The sequence below is a fragment of the Suncus etruscus genome, chromosome 11, assembly GCF_024139225.1.
Source record: "Suncus etruscus isolate mSunEtr1 chromosome 11, mSunEtr1.pri.cur, whole genome shotgun sequence".
In the NCBI taxonomy this organism is placed as follows: domain Eukaryota; kingdom Metazoa; phylum Chordata; class Mammalia; order Eulipotyphla; family Soricidae; genus Suncus; species Suncus etruscus.
Window position 1 is genome coordinate 35393660 of NC_064858.1, and position 18254 is coordinate 35411913.

Genomic DNA, 18254 nt, shown 5'->3' on the forward strand with positions numbered 1-18254 from the left:
CACCCAGTATCCCCAGCACACGTGAGAGCAATACTTTCTCTCTCTGCTTCTCCAGCTGTTTCTGTACCCGCTGCTCCTGTCTGTCTGGCTCAAGGCCAATGCACTCTGGCACTCTGGCCCTGCCCCTAGAGTAGTCAGTCAAGCAACTGTGAAGCAAGGGTGAGTCCCCCTCAAACAACCACTCAGGGCACCTCCACATGGTTTTTTCCTCCTGACATGATAAATAGTCACAGTTCAGTTGACACAATCACAGTATCTTCTTCCTGCCACTCCTGTGCCTATACGGCCTGAATCAGGAAGCTGAGTTTCCCTGGAAAATAACCTGATCTACAGGGATGGAATGTTCTGAAAACATGAATCCTGGCATTTCTAAATCAGGAGGACTCCGTGGATCATTCTGCTTCACTTCCTCCCACCTTTGACAGGAAATCAGGAATTAGGATTTTCTCTTCTCTAAAATGAAGACTAGAGTCCAGGCTCTGCCACATGGGGATTCGGGGTTTCTCAGGTTTGCCCCCAGGTCAGTCTCTAGTAGAGAGACAGCTCAAAACTGGGCTGCTGACTTGATTGAAAATGATCTACCCGCAATAGGTCCTAAGTAATGAGTCTATGAAAGTACAGCAGGAGCTAATCTGTTGAATTCCAGGCGGAATCCCTGGGTGTGCCAGATGCCAAAGATCAAGGAATGTGAGGTTTGGGATAATGTTACCAGCAAGATCCCATGTGGCAGGAGGATGGAATAGGCTCAATTTTCCATGGTTTGTTAAGATATCCCCGAGCAAATGCAGATATTTATACCTCCCTCCGGTGCCCTGGAAGCAAAAGCATATACTGAAACACACACTCCTCATAATGAATATGTTCAGATAGTCAACAATACCTGAAACTAGAGGCAGAAAAATAAAGAAAACCTGAGAAGAAAGATTGTATGAGACAAAGAGAAACTTATTCCATATCGAGCCATTTTTTTTTTTTTTTTTTTTTGGTTTTTGGGTCACACCCGGCAGTGCTCAGGGGTTACTCCTGGCTCTATGCTCAGAAATCGCTCCTGGCAGGCACGGGGGACCATATGGGACGCCGGGATTTGAACCACGGACCTTCTGCATGAAAGGCAAACACCTTACCTCCATGCTATCTCTCCGGCCCCATATCGAGCCATTTTTATATAAAAGTAATATAAGGCTCTATTATAAAGTTAACTACAAAACTCATTTTATTTTTCAAATTTGGAATTCCTTCATGATTTTTTCTGGGGCCAGAATAATAGTACAGCAGGTATGGCACAGAGCCAGGAGTAAGCCCTGAGTACCACCAGATGTGACCCAAAAAGCAAAACATACAAACAAACAAAAACAAGGGCCCGGAGAGATAGCACAACGGTGTTTGCCTTGCAAGCAGCCTATCTAGGACCAAAGGTGGTTGGTTCGAATCCCGGTGTCCCATATGGTCCCCCATGCCTGCCAGGAGCTATTTCTGAGCAGACAACCAGGAGTAACCCCTGAGCACTGCTGGGTGTGGCCCAAAAACAAAAAAAAAAAAAAAAACAAAAACCAAAAAAAAAAAAAAAAACAAGTGGAACCTTGGATTTGGCTCCAAGTAGATAACATGGATGAGCCTGGTGTCAATCTTCGCACAAAAAGAAGGGGAAAACATATGAACAAGGTTAATAGAATTCCAGCTTGAGAATTTAAGTAAGAACTTGAAGGTTCTGTTAGATTGGTTTGAATTGTTTGGTTTTTCATTTCTTGTTTCTTTCTTGTTTTATTTTTAGACCACACCTGGCTGACTGTGTTTGGGTTTACTCCTCGCTCTGCACTCAGAGATCACTCCTAGTTTAGGAGACCATACGAGGTGCTGAGGACTGAATCAGGGTCAGCCACGTGCAAACCCTATCCATTGTACTATCTCTCCAGTCCCTCCTTTACAAATATATGATAATATCACCTATTTTATGCCACATAATCTAATAACTGCTGTATATACATTATCCTACTCATCAGTTGCTTTTTTCAGTTTCTTTTTTCTTAAATTTATTTTATTTATTTATTTATTTTGAAACCCCACCCCACCCCGCTTCCCCTTCTCTTTTATACTTGACTTCTTAGGAATTTATTTTCAGGAATTTGTCCTGGTGTATAGTGTGAAAGCAAAAACTAACTTTTTCTAAAAATCAATAGGATTTATATTTGCAATTAAATAGATTAATTTAAAATCCATATTTAGTGCTCGCTTCGGCAGCATATATACTAAAATTGGAACGATAGAGAGGATTAGCTTGGCCCCTGCGCAAGGATGACACGCAAATTCGTGAAGCGTTCCATATTTAAAAATAAATCCATATTTAAAGAGGAGAGCAAATGAAGTTAGGAAAATTCTTCATGGGGTGGGGGTGGGGGGGGGAGTAAAGGGAGGCCAGAGAGATAGTGAAGGAACTTGCCTTGCAAGCAGCCCATCTGGGTTCAATCCCAGGTACCCTATTTGGTTACCCAGAGCTCTTTGGGAAGTGATCTCTGAGCCCAGATCCAGGAGTAAGCCCTAAGCACCACCAGGGGCGGTCTAAAACTAAAAGTCCCGGGCCAGAGAGATAGCACAGCGGTAAGGCCTTGCATGCGGAAGGATGGTGGTTCAAATCCCTGCATCCCATATGGTCCCCCGAGCCTGCCAGGGGCGATTTCTGAGCGTTAAGCCAGGAATAACCCCTGAGCGTTGCCGGGTGTGACCCAAAAACCAAAAAAAAATAAAAAATAAATAAATAAAACTAAAAGACCCAAAAACCAGGGAATGAGAATATGGCTCAAAGGGCTAGAGCATTGCTTTATTGCTTTAGAGACAGAGGCCCTGGGTTCATGATTTCTGGAGCATCACCACAGATTCTAGAACCTGGAGTAGGGAAAGGCCCCAAATACCACCAGCTGTGACCCCCAAAACAATAATAAAAATATATTTACATGTATATAATGCAAATCACATCTGTAAGTAAAATTGCCTGATAACTAAAACCAAGAATAGAAGCAGAGGTAGTTATATTGAAGGATACATTTTATTTAACCCAATATCCAAAATGCAACTTGAAAATAATGCCTGATATTCTCTGGTCTTACTAATTCTCAGATTCACAGTCAGCCCCATGCAAGCACTTAACAGCCACAGGTAGCTGTTGGCTCTCATGTTTTGGACAGGTAGACTCTAGAAAATGATGATGTGAATAATTTATAGTGGAGAAACGAAGTTCCAAGATGGAAAACAACAGACTCTCAAAGGTTTGGAACAGGATGGAGAGGCACTTTGTCCTACAGAACCCTGATAGCTCTCTGCAATATCCAGACACTACCTTCGGGGTCTTCTTAAGAGAAATGATTCAGTGCATAAGCAAACTAGTTAACGGTGAGAGCAGGAGGCGAGATTTTCATACTAAAAAAAGAACAAGAAAAAAAAAAAAGGTCAGGAAATTCTAGTCCGAAGGCTGGGGGAGGACATTTGCAACAAAAGGCAGAGTCAAAACAGTTAACAACTAACTTCACTAATCTGAAGGGAGTGGTTCGGGAAACATTTGAATTATTATAAACCTAAGAGTTTGTTTTTTTTTTTTTTTTTTTGTTTCCACAGAAAAGTCAAGGAATATAATGAATTAGAACTACTTCTCCCAGAACAATGTTACAAATGACAACGTTCTAAACCTTAAAGGACAGCTTGCCAAAAATTTATTATCAATCCTCGAAACCAAACTTTAAAAAGTTTATTCCCAGGCTAGTTTGTTTGCAATTTTTTTCCTGTTCAAATGAACTCAAGGATCCAGAAGCAAATGAAACTTTTATTAAAAAATAAAAAAATAAAATCAGAGGGGAAAAATAACACCGATTGCCTGAAAGTTGTTGATAGTTCCGACTGGCTGGTGCCAGAAAACGTCTTGGCTTTATTTGCATTTCTCCTGTTTATTCTTTCTTTCTGGGGGAGTGGAATGTTTCTGCTGCTGGGAGCCCTTCGCGCTCCCGCCGTCTCCAATTCCACCTTTCCAAAGCTAGGGAGGAGAACGCGTGTTCCCCAGCCGAGATCCCCACCAGCGCCCCAGGCGCACCCGGACCATCCCTTTACGTTCCCTACACAACACCCCGCCCTCGACCCAGTCAGTTCTGGGCGTCTACCCCGCGGCCGCGGGCTGCCCTCGGACTTGGAAGGAAAAAAAAATTTGGAAAAACCAAAAATCCAACAACCAAACAAACCCCTTCTTCCTTCGTCCTCCGCCAAAAAAACAGCGGTGACACCCCACCTCGAGCCGCCAAATCCGATTGGGTCATACGATCTTAGATTTTTCATAACAAAACAAGCCACCACCACCCGGGCCAGGAAAAAAAAAAAAATAAAAATTCAAACTCCAAGCGCGGACCAATGAGAAGAAGAAGAAGAAGAAGAAGAGGACGGGAGGAGGCGGGCACGGCGGGCTGGGCGTGGGGGACTGTGAATTCGAGAAGAAAAAAACAACAACTCTTTGGGCCTGAGTTTTGGGGGGAGTTGGAGTTGTAGAGGGTTTTTTTTTGGGGGGGTTGGTTTGGTTTCTTTTTAATTTCCTCTCCCCTTGCCCCAAATTTCCTCCCCCCTACATGTTGCTAAAGCTCTCGGATCCACCTTAAATCTTCCACGGACCCGGAGCAGGGGGTCAGTGGGCGCAGCCAATGCCAATCCAGTTGGCAGCAGGGCGGGGAGAGGGGGGCCTCGGGCGCGCACCCACTTTCCCGGCGCACGCACACAAAAGGCGGGCGGGGCGCGGGGCGGGCGCTGGTTTTTTTCCCCGGGAAAGGGGTGGGGGGGGGAAGCTGTTTGCAGAAGAGAGCTGGAACGCCGCGAAGTCCCCGCAGTCCCCGGGAAGGCGCGCGCGCGCGGGCCCCGAGCGCTAAGATGGTGGCCGCGCTCCGGAGCCCATTTTCTGCAAGGGGGAGCAGCGATGATGCAATCCCCTGCGCCCCGCCTTGGCCGAGCCTGTCCTCAGCTGCTCGGAGCGTTGAAGTTTCGCGCCCAGCACTCACTGATTTTTTTAAATATTTTTTAAAAATATTTTTTAATTGCAGTCTATTCTAAGGGGTGTTCCCCACTCGAGACAATGGGGCCAGGTACAACGATGCCCGGCCAGTTGGATATTACGTGTCAATCAATCTACTTTCTCTTCTCTTCTACCTCCTTTCGGCTGACCCCACCCAACCCCACCCCCCAACTTGAGCTGAGATCTCTAACCCTAAATTTTCTTCTCCACATCCTCCTGGGAGTTGGGGGAATGGTGTCTTTGGATCGTGGGCCTCTTTCACGTTTGCAAACTTTTAAGACCAAGGTCTGGGGCGAGTGTGGGGTGTGGCTCAGGTGAAGGCGATGCCAAATGATACATTAATTATTAAAAAATCATCCTCTGTAGAACCGATCAGAAATCTTAGAGGCGTTTTTGAAAGCATCCTCAAGAACCCAGGCAGCTTGGGCAGCAGGGCAAATGTCAAAGCGAACGAGGATGGAGATGAAATGGCGATTCCAGGCCTCCCTCCGGAAAGGTCGCTAGGCGCGGTCAGGATGGTGTGCGCCCCGGGCCCTGGAAAGTCGCGCACTCCGCTCCACCCTTCCAGGGGATCTCGGGGTGGGGGGGCTCCTCAACCCTGCCTGCCTGCACCCACGACGCCCTGGTCCTTCCCGGCCCGCGTTTCCCGCGCTAGGCGTCCGGGGATGCGATGGGGACCAAGCAAAGCGTCTGGGAAGAGGCGGGTATCCCGCCGGCGAGCGGTGGTGGCGCTGGGCCTTGGTCGCGCGTGCCTCTTGGCCCTCCTGAACCGCTGGCGAGCGGGGAGCGCTTTCGAAATGCGCGGGGTTGCGGGTCATTGGAGCCCGGGGGAGGAGTGGAAGTGCGCCGCTGTCCCCGGGGGTCCGCGGGCCCGCAAAGTTCTCCCCTTTCCTATACTCCAACCGCCCTGGAATGGGCACGGTACTGGTGGGAGTGCCTCTATTTGGGGGGAAAGGAAAAGGGGACTTTTGCTTCTAGTTTAGTTCAGAAGAGGGGGGAGGAAAAAAAATCAGGGAGGAAAGTTTTGGAGAAACCGCCCCGTCCGGCTGCGCGGGCCTTGGGGCGCAACCGCCCGGCACGGCCTCGGGCGCTCGGAGCACGGGAAGGGCGCGCAGCAAGCGGGGCGGGCGCAGCCTAGGGCCGAGACCCGCTGGTCTTCGAGTGCAGAGGTTCTTCGCTCCCCCAGGATCCCGCAACCGCCGCTGCGGGAGAACGCGGGACCATGCAGCTGGCCCCCGGGGCGCCCCGGGCGAGACTGGCGCGGGCAAACTCATCTCCCGCGCGCGGCTGGTCCGGTTCTCCGGGTGGGTTGGCGACCGGAACGGTGGGGTTAGGGGCGCCCCTCTTTGGGGAGATTCGACCCCCCGGGGTGGGAAGCTTCGTTCTGGGGAACGTGCTCTGCGTGCAAGTTCTGAAAACGCGATCTCCAAAACCGTGAATGACGCCTCTTTGGGGAAGGGAAGACGGGGTACCTGCAGCAAGGAAGAGAATTGTTTTTTCTTTTTCTCCGCTAGAGACACTTTTTGGAAGGTCCCTTTGGGCTTGGAGAAACTTCAACTTTGTTCCCCGACTCTCCTCTCCTTCTACCCCATTTTTAATAGTTTTTCTTGCTTTCTCCCTGGAAGTGGGCGGGAGGGGAGGGGGGCAAACAAACCTGTATGCGCCTGTTTGTAATAGAATCATTTCTTAAAAGTTTAAATTTTAATTAAAACAGTACCAACTTGAAAGATGTAGTTCAAACTACCAAAGACACACAACACACACACACACACACACACACAATCAATTAACAACTTATCTTGTCAGAAACTATTAGGAGTGAAATCAGGTAAATCAAATAATTTTTAAATCAAATATTTTAAGAGAAGCGATTTAGCCCCCAAAAATACATTTTTAGTATTCAGTTATTCACAGATTCCTAGAAAAAGTAACTGAGTCCTCTATCTGTACCATTTTTGACAATATGAAATTACAGAAATCATTTTTAGTAAATATGACATTAAAGTGTCAATTACATTTTTAAGTGAAATCAAAATCTCTACTCTGTGGATATGGGCACCCCCAAACCCTCAGATTTAGTAGATACACCAGTTTTCAGTTGTGTAGATAACCAGGAAACTGGGACATGAAGGCATTTATGTGATGATCAGTTTTAAAGTGTTTTGTTAACTTGGGTTTTTTTTTTTTTTTTTGCTCTTTTTTGCATATGTGTTCTCTCCTATCGTGGTTTACACACCAGTTTTGGACAAGAAGTGTACATTAGATATTGTGATTTGTGTAATTTCTTCACGACTTTGCATGTGTGAATCCAGAGTTTGGAGAAGTCAACCGAGTTACTTTCATTTTCAATCTTGCCAAACTGTGATTAGACTACACTTACCCAAGAAATTTTGTTTCTGACACATTCATATCCTAGAAGATGTAAATATTTGAATGCCTAGCGATTTTGACAATCTTCTTTATGTGAATGTTTTCCTACCTCTACAGCATCATGCGTCCGTAGAAAACTAAGTGGAAATAGTGATGATTACAGCCGGGCCCATATAAACAGCGTGTGCTGTGGGACTGACTTTTCCAGATATTTGCCACTGTCTATTGTATTTGTGTAAATATGACTAGTCATTGCCTCCAGCTTAGTAAAGGACAAAGCATGCTACAGCTCAGTGAATAGCTATGAAGTTTTCTTTATTGATTGTTTGATGTATAACCATAATTGAAGTCTTTTTCACACATTACAAAAAAATTATACTTGGCTCAGTATGCAATCTTTTAAGCATAGCCATATTATTTAACAGAAAAAGAAGTGGGGAAAAAAAAACCTATTCTACCCAACACAGCATTTACAAATGCACAAAACATGCCACTTTGGCTTGTATATTGTCTAGATTAAAAAAATCTCTTAACATAAATAAGTTAGTATAATTTTTCAGTGTCTTTACAGAGTTATGTACACAGGTACACTTCAAATGGGTCGTTTTATAAACATACACAGGAAATGTAAAAATACTGTTTAAAGATGTAGTATTCAATCCCCCTTTCCCTACCAGTGTGCTGGTCCTCCATGCATTTTTCCTTTAAAAACACCATTTTCCTTTGGGCAAATTAACAAATCAAATGATACGCTTTCAATTAAAAATCATTTCAATTTTTTAAATGAAATTACTTATAGATCTTTAAAAAAAAATGCCACTGATCTAGAATTATCTTGAGTGTCTACACAGCCCAAAGTGAAAGAAAACATGTTTTCTCAACAAATTGTAAAAAACTGGATGGTTAGTTCTGAGAATTCAGGTCTTCAGATACACCCCAGGTTTTTTTTTGTTTAGAATCACCTGGAGTAATTTTCTTAACAGATGAATAATTAACTGGTAATTTCCAACATGAAGAAAGAATGGGGGCAGGGGGTCAAGAGAAACACTGAAAAAGTTTTTCTTTTCTTTCATTTAAAAAAAAAAAAAAAGCTTTTATTGTTGTATAACGGAATCTTCAGAGCTCCCAACTGAGACCTATGTTTTGTAAATGTATACTGAAATTTGGATGAGTTTTGAATCCAGTATCAGTATCACCAAAAAGAAACATTACATCTTTAAAGAAAACAATTCAAACCCTTCCCCAAAACCGCTTTTTACACAAATACACTATGCATTTTCTCTTTGCTATATATCAAAGCAAGCCTCTTCTGGACATCCCACCCCATGCCAATTTCCAAAGCCCTCCCTGCCCGCCCTCCCTCCCTCCCTGAAGTTTAGGTGCTACATAAAAGGTAAAAACTATATACACAGGTAGTACAATGAAGCAAGTAAGAAACATCTAGATGCACAATGCTATATCCAATGCTTTTAGAGGCAGGTCATTTAAGAACGCCTAACATTTTAGTGTTATGTTGTTGCTATTCAGTGCTTATACAGGATGTCCATTCCATGGAGTCAGCAACGTATTTTAATTTTTTTTCATCTTCCTTGCTTCATCAAGCAGTGATGGAGCTGATGAACAAGGAAACAGACCCTTAGTTCTGCAAAAGAAACAAAGCAAGAATTAGGAGAAAAAAAAAAAAAAAACACTAACTCACCTACCTTCCCCAATAAGGGTGACAAACTTTGTCTGAGCCCCAAAACCAGTGCAGAGGAAAAGAATCTACCTACTGGAAGTTGTTCCTTGCACCATCTCTCCACCCAGCTTCCCTCCCGAGCTCAGTCCTTGCACTTTCATCTACAACGGACAACTGTGCATCCCTGGGGACATTTGGCAATATTTGGAGACATTTTTGGTTGTCGCACTGGGAGGTGTCTCGATGAAGAGGCTAGGGATAGTGTCAAGCATTCAACAGTATGCAGGCCAACCCCACGACAAAAAAAAAAGTATGCGGTCCCAAATGTTAATAATGTAAAGGCTAAGAAACTTGGTCTAGAGAATTGGGAGTGTGAGAACTGGAGACTGTGAGTAGGCATGGAGATAGGAAAATTGAGAAACAATTACACTTATATGTTCAAATCTGAAAACTAGAAACATAACAGGCCTTCTAAAAATCTTTCTTTTTTTTTTTCCCCTTTTTCTCCCCCCCAAAACATTCTGCTTTCTTAAGTCATTTATAGAATGTATGCCGAGTGCTACTGAGAAACTCTTGACTCCCATTCTGAATAGTCTCTGAACTGACTATATAGACCAACAAATGCCAATGTGACAGAATGGAGCCAGATCAGAATGAACGTCTTGATTCACTCCACTGTGGCTAATCTAATGCGTTAAGGCCTCAAGTCACAAAATATTTCCCCACTTCATAACCACTAAAATACAGATTTTAGAATGTTGCTTTGGATTATTTCTAGAAAATATCAGTTAATGTGAATAAATCCTGTATAGGAAATGATTTTTTAAAAAAATCAAACTTGAATCCCCACTTAATTGCTGTTTCTTATGTTAATGAGGATTTAAAAAGCAATGTCAACATCTATTAAGATTTTTTTTTCTGCGTTAGTGATGAGTATATTTATTCGGGGACAGCCCAACTCTTTAAGATGTTTACAAATTACTACTATCCATAGGTTTGATCTTTCGAGAGAGCCAATCCATAGAAAGTGTGTCTGTATTGGGGAGGTGAATTATTCAAATTAGCTCTGCGTGTTGATCAGACTGTAGTAATGGAAAAGTCTCAACTTCCCTTATACAGGCCAGCCCTGGTCAGCACTGATATCTACTCTCCATTTCCCCTACAAATATCCAAATCATCCTGTTATACAGAGATTAGCATACACATGCTGACGTGTTCCTGGATTGCTTACTTACACTGGCAGAGTAAATTTTACTTCTGCTTTACAACTTCAGGGCAGAGAAATAGAAGAGGAACTTGAGTACTTTTGAGTTTTTCCTTTTTGGCTTACAATAAAAAAAAAAATAATAACACCAGTTCCCTTCACATCCACTAACTTCTCAGTAAACAAGAAAAGGAACAGTTTCGAAACATAAAAAAAAAAAGATAAAACAATTCAAACTACCTTCCTTTCACTTTTAAAACCATTTGATCCTCCAAAGAGGGGACAGTTGTCCCAAATCTTCCCTCCCAAAAGTGGCCAACTACCACTAAATTTCCCCTTCAACTCTTCCTGTCTGTTGTCACCTTCAGAATTGGCCTCAGGAAATGTGGGGCTACCTGATTCCCATGGGGAGAGGGTTCCAATTCCCAGCACTCCTGGGAACCTAGGAAGGGGCACTTGCCCTCACGTCAGATTTCAAGGGAAAACCAAGTCGGGACCAAGCAAGGACCCACCATGGCTTTACGTCTGATGTCTCCGCAGGCCCGGCTTCCTGGGCGTCTGCTCCACGGAGCCAGCGTTGGGGGAACCGTCGGAGGAAACATTTTCTTCTGTTCTGTTGGCTCTTTTGTTTTGAGCACTGGAATCTGAGGGCGAGAAGGAATGAGCACACACACGCAAGCAAGCAACCCAGGCACAAAGGGCTGACACAAGCCGGCCCACTTAGCAGGGCGCCCCCCGACCCACCGCGTCCACCCACAGTCGTGACCCGTGGTGCCTGAGTGACCTTTAGGGGGGTTGCAGCAGAGGTGGGGTGCCCAGAACTGAGGGCGCATTCTAAAAAGCCCAGGGAGCGGGTGGAGAGGGAGAGGGCTCCCCCCCTCTCAGCTGATAAGCACCCCAACCTTGTCAGCGATCTACGCTACGCCTGGGACCTGCGCCTGGCGGGGTGGGTCCGTGATGTTTTTCCATTTTAGAGCAATTATCAGATAACACAATCTCAGGCTTCCGACTCCAAAAAATCATAAACAGGCGGCGCAGGTCGGAGGGCGTTGCAAACCCGACAAACAAGGAAAGTTTCACTAATCACCCCCCCCATCCCCGCCCCGCCAACACTCTCAGCTGAATCTAACAAACTCCGCGCTGCAGAAGGCAGCCCGTGGCCTGGACAGACAGCCTGATGGATAAACAGACACAGAAAGGGAGGGAGGACCAGGATAGGCATTGAGCTTGGGAGAAGTGCTTGGGAGAAGTGGGGGGGGGGTCCCCTACCTTCCGCCGCAGGTCGCTTTCTGGGCTGATCCTGGAGGCCGGTCTGGTTGTCCGCAGCATCGTTCTTCTGCTCCCCTAAATGCGTGTCCTCCGCGTTGACCTGGGACCCCGTGAGTGGCACCGCGGGGCGGTGGCCGCTGACACCCTGACTCTCCGGGGCCGGCCCCTTGCAGGCGCCTTTCGGAGGGCGCGGGGGTCGGTAGTAGAACTCGGGCAAGCTGCCCTTGTCCACCTCCTGCCACTCGTACTTGCCCTCCAGGGGCTGGTGGTTGTGGAAATCGAAGTTCCACTTGCGCTGGCTCGCCTCCTCCAGGTCCCGGCAGTGCTTCTCCAAGTCGCGGCTCAGCTCGTCGTGGTTGACCGGCCCGAAGAGATTTCGGCAGGCCGACGGCTTGGGGTACTCGGCCGGCCTGGCGTCCATCCGCTCCAGGCTCGGGCTCCCGTTCGATACCCGCACATGGGTCATCCTGCTCCCGCTCTCGATTCGGCTCGGCGCGGCGCGGCGCGCGCTCCGAAAAACAAAACCCAACAAAACAAAATGCAACGCCCGACGCGCAGCCCGCGGCGCTCGCGGGGGGCCGGCGCTACCCTACCCAACCCAACCCAACCCGGCGCGCACGTAGGGTTCCGCGGGCAGGCAGGCAGGGACGATGGGGAGTAGGGGGGAGCCCCGGCAGGGCCGAGGCCCCCGGCGGAGCAAATGGACGGACGGGCGGGCGGACAGACGGACGGGCGAGCGGGCCCGCGGCTCCCACGACCCCCGCGGCTCTGGCCAACCTGGCGTGCGTCAAGAGAGTCCGGAGCGCGCGCGCGTGCGGCCGCGGGGAGGGCAAAAGGAGAGCACCCCGAAAAGGCGATCCCCCTGTTTTTAAGTAGCCAATATGGCGGTGCAGGGGAGGCTGACGACGAAGAAAATGATTGACACCGCGAGTCTATTTAAACAGAGCCCGAGATCCATTGGTCGCCGCGCAGGGAGCCGCCCAGCCCGGCCTTAAGGTGGCCCCCGCGCCTGGCCGCCGCCTCGCCGCCTCTCCGCGCACCGCCACCAGGGGATTGACTGGTCGCGTGATGGCTGCAGGGCCACCCCCCACTCTCCCCACACACCCCACCCCCCGGCTACCAAGCAAACCTGCTCCGGCTGGCCCTCGGAGAAATTAAAAAGAATAAGACAAACAAACAAACTAGCCCCAAACGGCCGGGAAGCCGGGGAGGGGCCAGCGCTTTGGGTTCTCTGCGCCTCCTGCCTCCTGCGCGTCTCCCGCGGAGTTGGGGGAAACCCAAGGGGACCAGGGGACGCTCCCTGGGGTCTGTCTTCTCGATCCCGAAGCCGGTGGGCGGCAGCTTTTGGACAGGAGATTGGGGAGAGGGGCTTTGGGGGTGCTGGTCCCCACCTCGCGCACTGCAGTGGCGGCGACAGAGGGCGAGGAGTCACCCTACGAGGGTGCCGCAGCGGGAGTGCGCGGTGGTTGGTTCACCCATAATCTACAAGTGTCTCTGTCCAGGGGAGAGAGAGAGAAAGAGAGAGAGGCAGGTTCTCCTCCCAGAGAAGCCCAGGCGAACTTTCTATAAATCTTAGACCCGAGCGCACTCGGTGCAGCGCTTGGGAGCTAAGCCGCTCCCTAGCTCTTCCCTTCCTAGAAATCCATTTGAAGCTACAGAAGGAAAAAGCTCGAGTCCCTGCTCGCTCGAGTCCCTCGTAATCTGGTCTTCAGTCGAGGAGTTTTCAGCTTGCGAAGTGACACCCCCACCCCCGCCCAGTGGCTTCTCCGAAGGCCTTTGGGGGTGAGCGTGGGAACTCAAGTCCTCCACAGATTTCCTCTTTGCCCGAGGTTGTAGCCGGTTCCTCTACCTGCGCCCTACTGCCCAATATCAAGGCCACAGATTTTCCCCCCAACTCCACCCAGAATAACATCCAGGCTTCCTAGCGGCTGCCTCTCCAAGATTCTGAGGCCTAGAGAGTGAAAAAGAGTCTCCAAGTCCGGCGATTTATCTAACCACCGCAACTCTGTGTAACCTGAAACCAGGATTCCCGCTTTGTACCTAGAATCTTTGTGGTCTTGGGCCGGGTCCTAGGGCTTGAAACTGAAAAGACAGAGCTGTTCTGGCCGAGACTGCTCACTGGGTCTTTCCCCAGTTCTTGCCCCTTATAATGTTGGTTGGGCCAGAGTCCATCCTTTGGACTGCCAAGAATGGCCTTTACTTCTAACAGTTCTGAGTAGTGTGTCCTTACACCCAGCTGCTGCCTAGGCGTCCGTTCTGTAATTTGTCCACTGTGCGGGGCAGGGGCACTCTCCTCAGACCTTTGCAAACAGCTGGAGGAGGGGGTTTGGCCCACTGAGCCCACTCTCTCTTTTTTGACCAAGAAGCAAACTAGGGATGTTTCCTGTTGAGGGACTCAGGGCCAGTGTGTAGCCGAGCCAGGACTCAGGCCTTGGAATTGTCAAGCTCGTCCTTTGGTGGTCCCTTTCCTTCCTGGTGGCCCCAGCTGGCTTGTGCTTTTGTCTAGAAACACCTGTGCCTTGAGCTAGGGGCCCTGCTCTCTCCCGTCTAATTCAAAATGCCCCCTGCCTGGTGCAGCTGCTTCCTGCATGTGTCCTGGGGTCGCTGGGGCCCACTGGCAGCTGTCACTGCCCTTTGGTGTGACTCTCCCCTCCTTCGACTAAAATGCAGATTCCCAAAGGAGAAAAATGCCTGCGAGCCCAAAGGGAAGCTGTGTCCCAGGTCTCACTCCATGCCAAGTCTGAGCTGAAGACGAGGTAACGGCGAGGGTGTGAGGAGAGACTTCCAGACCATCATTTGTACCCTATCACTGGTGTGAGGTCATTGTCCAAATTTTGTTTTTATATCCTTGCTGGACTACCTAGGAATTTCTGTGCTATCTGGCGGCATATCTTCACAGGCATGAATACCCGGTCTGCCACCCAGGTTGAGGGGGAGCTCTTCTTTGCTTTTGCTGTATAATAATAATAATATAAAAAATATAGTGTTTGATTTTCTTTTCGTCACATCAGCCTCTTAAGTGTATTCCATACGCAAGCACAAAGTGAAACCCCTTCTGCAGCTCCAAGGTAGGAACCCTCACCCACTGTGTGTGGCTTTGTGACTCTGGAAAACGAACCCGGACACAGTCATGCCACCTTAAGACGCGGGGCTGCCAGCGGCGGGCTGTGTTGACAGCAGCCTCGCCCCAGTTCAAGTGTTTTGTTTCAGGCAGAGGCGGGCTGTCCCGCGTTGCAGGCGGCAGCCGGGGGTGGCGATCAAGTGTGCAAAGTCGGGGCTGGGAGGGAGATCGGGGAGCATCGAGCAAATACCCACCACCACCACCACCCCCCCCAAAAAAAGAGTTGGAGGCGAGCGACCGTAGTTTCGAAGTTTAGGGTTGACCGCGGCTGCGAGGTGGAGCCTGGTCGGGGGAGGGGCGGAGGGAGGAGCAAGAGGGAAAGGCACCCAGTTCCCCTTCTGCCGAGCTCTAAGATGGACCTTGCTTCCCCAATACCCAGACTGGGGGGCGTGACTGCTTTCTGTCCCCTCTGCCACTTTCCTTCCGAAAGCTGCGAATGCCACTAGACACTAGAGTCCAACGCTCTAGACACACCCGAGAGAGGAGCCAACACACCTGCGTAAGAGCCCAGTGTTCTAGTGGGGTACAAGGGGGAGTCGCCTGCTGGACGCTGAACACCCTCTCCCATCCCCAAAGTCCCAAAGGCTTAGGCAAAGATGTCCCCAACTCGGGTTCCTCCTGCCGTCAGAGTTGGAAACCCTCCTGGAGCTGTTTACTATGAGGCAGCTTTCACTCAGTTTCAGTTTCACAGATAAACCACTGAGCATCATTTATTAATTTGAGAGTCTTTTCACCAAATATAGAGGCGGGGGAAGGGGAGCGTCAATAATCCATAACTGGGGACGCAGAAGTAAACAGATTTAAACGTGGGTGAAACTTACAGGCCCATAGGGAGAGGGGAGACAAAATAAACACAGTAATAAATATAAGATATATACAATGTAAAGAGATGATTCATGTTTTACAAGAATAACAAGCAGGGGGAAGAAAAAAGGGAGAGAGGAGAGATGCTAATAAGAGGCTCCAGAAAGCAGCCTTGGGAGAGAAGGGCTCCCTTTTCACATCTGGAGACATCTAAACCTCAGGAGGAATTCAGGCTAAGGTACCCCCACCCACTCCTGCTACCCAGCTCTGGTGTGTTGGAAGCAGCCTAGGACAGTAGAATCCCATCAGACCTTGCATGCAGGTCTGAAAAGGTCCTCCTTGACCTTTAGGGTGTGAGGAGGGGCTCAGCTTTAGGATCACCCCAGTATGATGTGCCCAACGTTTTAGTGGAGCATTGGTAAAGGGTGCCTAGTGGCCAGTCTTTGCCTCTGGAGGTGTCTTGTGTCTTGAGGAACCAGCAAGTGCACGAAGAGCTGCAGAGGTAGAAAGATGAAAGATGCCCAAAGAGGAAGACTTCCTGGAGAAGGAGATAGGCTGAGTTAGGAGTCAGCCTAGGGGAGTGAGATTAGGTCAAGTTTAGGATGTAGCAAGGGGTCCTGGGATGAGAGGGGATAAAATAAAACTCAGTGCATTCACATGTGTCAGGGACTGGTGAGACCTTTGAAGAGGAGAGTGACGCCATTATGTTCCAAAACAGCCACCTAGAAAAAATATCCCAGGGCCCTGGGCCTGTTGGAGGACTGGGGCAGGGATCCCTGAAAATGGAGGTCCTGGGATGGGTGAGTCAAAGACAGTGTCCAGAGACAGAGGTAACGAACAGCTGGGCAGGCAGCCCACTAGAGTACAGAGCCCAGAAGTGGCAGTGGGGCAGGTGTGGGTAAGAGAGGAAAAGAGACAGAGCTGTAGGTGGTTGGAGGTGAGGTCGACTGTCTTGGAGGTGATCAGTTATCTTGAGATGCGGAGAGAGGTCCAAGGATCTGCCCTGATCTGAACCATTAGAGATTTGTGTTCTGAAGTGGCCTTGTCAAGGGTGGAAGCACTAAGAGGCTGACATTGGAAATTCCAGAAAAAGTTACTAAGCTCCTGCAGCAGGGCTGTGCAGAAGAAAGAGGAAGGTCAGGAATGAACTGAGGCTGCTCAGGAAGTGAGGACTGAGGAGAGTCTGGGGAGAGGTAGGGAGACCAGGAAGTTTCTGGGCTCCAGCGAGGCAGTGAAAATTCATGTCAGAAAGAGTGGCAGCCCAGGGACTATAGCTGGGATTGCTTATTTCCCTTCCTAATAGTTATAAAAGTCCTCAGCCATTTAGCTGCACCAAACTGCCCAGATTCCTGTTGAAGGTTAAACATGGCCATGGAATACGATCAAATATTTTACTGTATGTAGAAGCAAAATCTTCCCAGCATAAGATGTGGCCCCTGATTCTTGCTCTTCTGCCCTTTCCTACTCCTCCTAGGGCTGAACACTCTGGGGAACTTTGCCACCACTGCTGATGCCAGAGCACAGTGGCCTACATCTCTGCAAGTGACCCTTGCCTCCCTAACTTGACTACAGAGAAAAAATGTTAAGTTGGTCCATTTCACTTTCCATCCATGTATTAGAGCCGTTTGCAGTTCATCCAAACTGATAAAAAGAGGAATTGTGTGGGAGGAGGAGGGTAGGGCAGATTAAGATTTAGTTTAGTGGACCCGGAGCAATAGCATAGCAGTAGGGTGTTTGCTTTGCATGCAGCCAATCCAGGATAAATGGTGGTTCAAAGCCTGGCATCCCATATGGTCCCCTATGCCTGCCAGGAGAAATTTCTGAGTGCAGAGCTAAGAATAACCCTGAGCACCACTAGGTGTGACCCTCATCCCCCCCAAAATTTTTAGTTTAGCAGCTAGGGATATGGCTCAGGGCTCAAGGACCTAGCTTTCCTGTATGAGGCCTCAATTTCAGTCTACAGTTGCTGTAGCGTTCAGTCTACAATGCTGCCAAAGAGCATTAAAATTTAATTTGGATTACTGTAATTAGTATGTGCACTGAAAATAATTGGAGCCCAGAAAAAAAAGAGTGTATGTCCCCCAGAGGGCAAGAGAGACCACATAGAAGACAGGAATGGACCTGATCATGTTCACAGGTGTACTTCCGCAAGATTTCATCCACTGGAGCTGGTGAGGTAGCGCTAGAGGTAAGGTGTTTGCCTTGCAAGCCCTAGCCAAGGAAGGACCGAGATTCGATCCCTGGCGTCCCATATGGTTCCCCCAAGCTAGGGGCGATTTCTGAGCACTTAGCCAGGAGTAACCCCTGAGCATCAAACAGGTGTGCCCCCCCCCCAAAAAAAGAGGATTTCATCCACAGACCCGGAGAGAAGAAAGACAGGGAGGAAACAAGAGCATACAAGAAAAGTGATCTCAGGATTCTAGGACACTCATGTGGGGCCTTCTTCCATGATTTTTGTTGTTGTTTGTTTTTATTTTTAAATTTGGGGCCACACTCAGTGATGCTCAGAGCTTACTACTGTTTGGCTCACAGGACCATATGGGGTACTGGGGCTTGAACCCAGCTTGGCCACATGTAAGCAAGTTTGTGCCCTACCCACTGTACCTGCCATTGTTTCTTCCCTGTCCCAGTTTCCCCTCTCTGAGAACCTGCTCTCTTGGCCTCTCCAACTTGGACGCAAAAGGGGATGTGGCAAGGATGTCCCTTTCCTCCGGTAGGTTTGAGGAAAGGAAGGTGCTGTTGTGACTCAAACTTGGCTAACCAGAGTTCTGAA

The 18254-nt window shown here is 48.5% G+C and overlaps 1 protein-coding gene and 1 non-coding gene across 2 annotated transcripts; one reads left to right on the forward strand and one right to left on the reverse strand.

Moving 5' to 3' along the window:
* Positions 1 to 2222: 2222 nt before the first annotated feature.
* On the forward strand, positions 2223 to 2327 carry LOC126023638 (U6 spliceosomal RNA). The gene has a single exon (XR_007500744.1). It is a non-coding gene; the product is annotated as a U6 spliceosomal RNA (small nuclear RNA).
* An 8474-nt stretch (positions 2328 to 10801) lies between these two features.
* CDKN1B (cyclin dependent kinase inhibitor 1B) lies at positions 10802 to 12450 on the reverse strand. Its single transcript, XM_049783331.1, has 2 exons — positions 11557 to 12450; positions 10802 to 10931 (listed from the first exon to the last, which is right to left on the reverse strand). The coding sequence occupies exons 1-2, from the start codon at positions 12020 to 12022 to the stop codon at positions 10807 to 10809; spliced, it is 591 nt and encodes a 196-aa protein (XP_049639288.1). The 5' UTR covers positions 12023 to 12450; the 3' UTR covers positions 10802 to 10806.
* Between the last annotated feature and the right edge of the window lie 5804 nt (positions 12451 to 18254).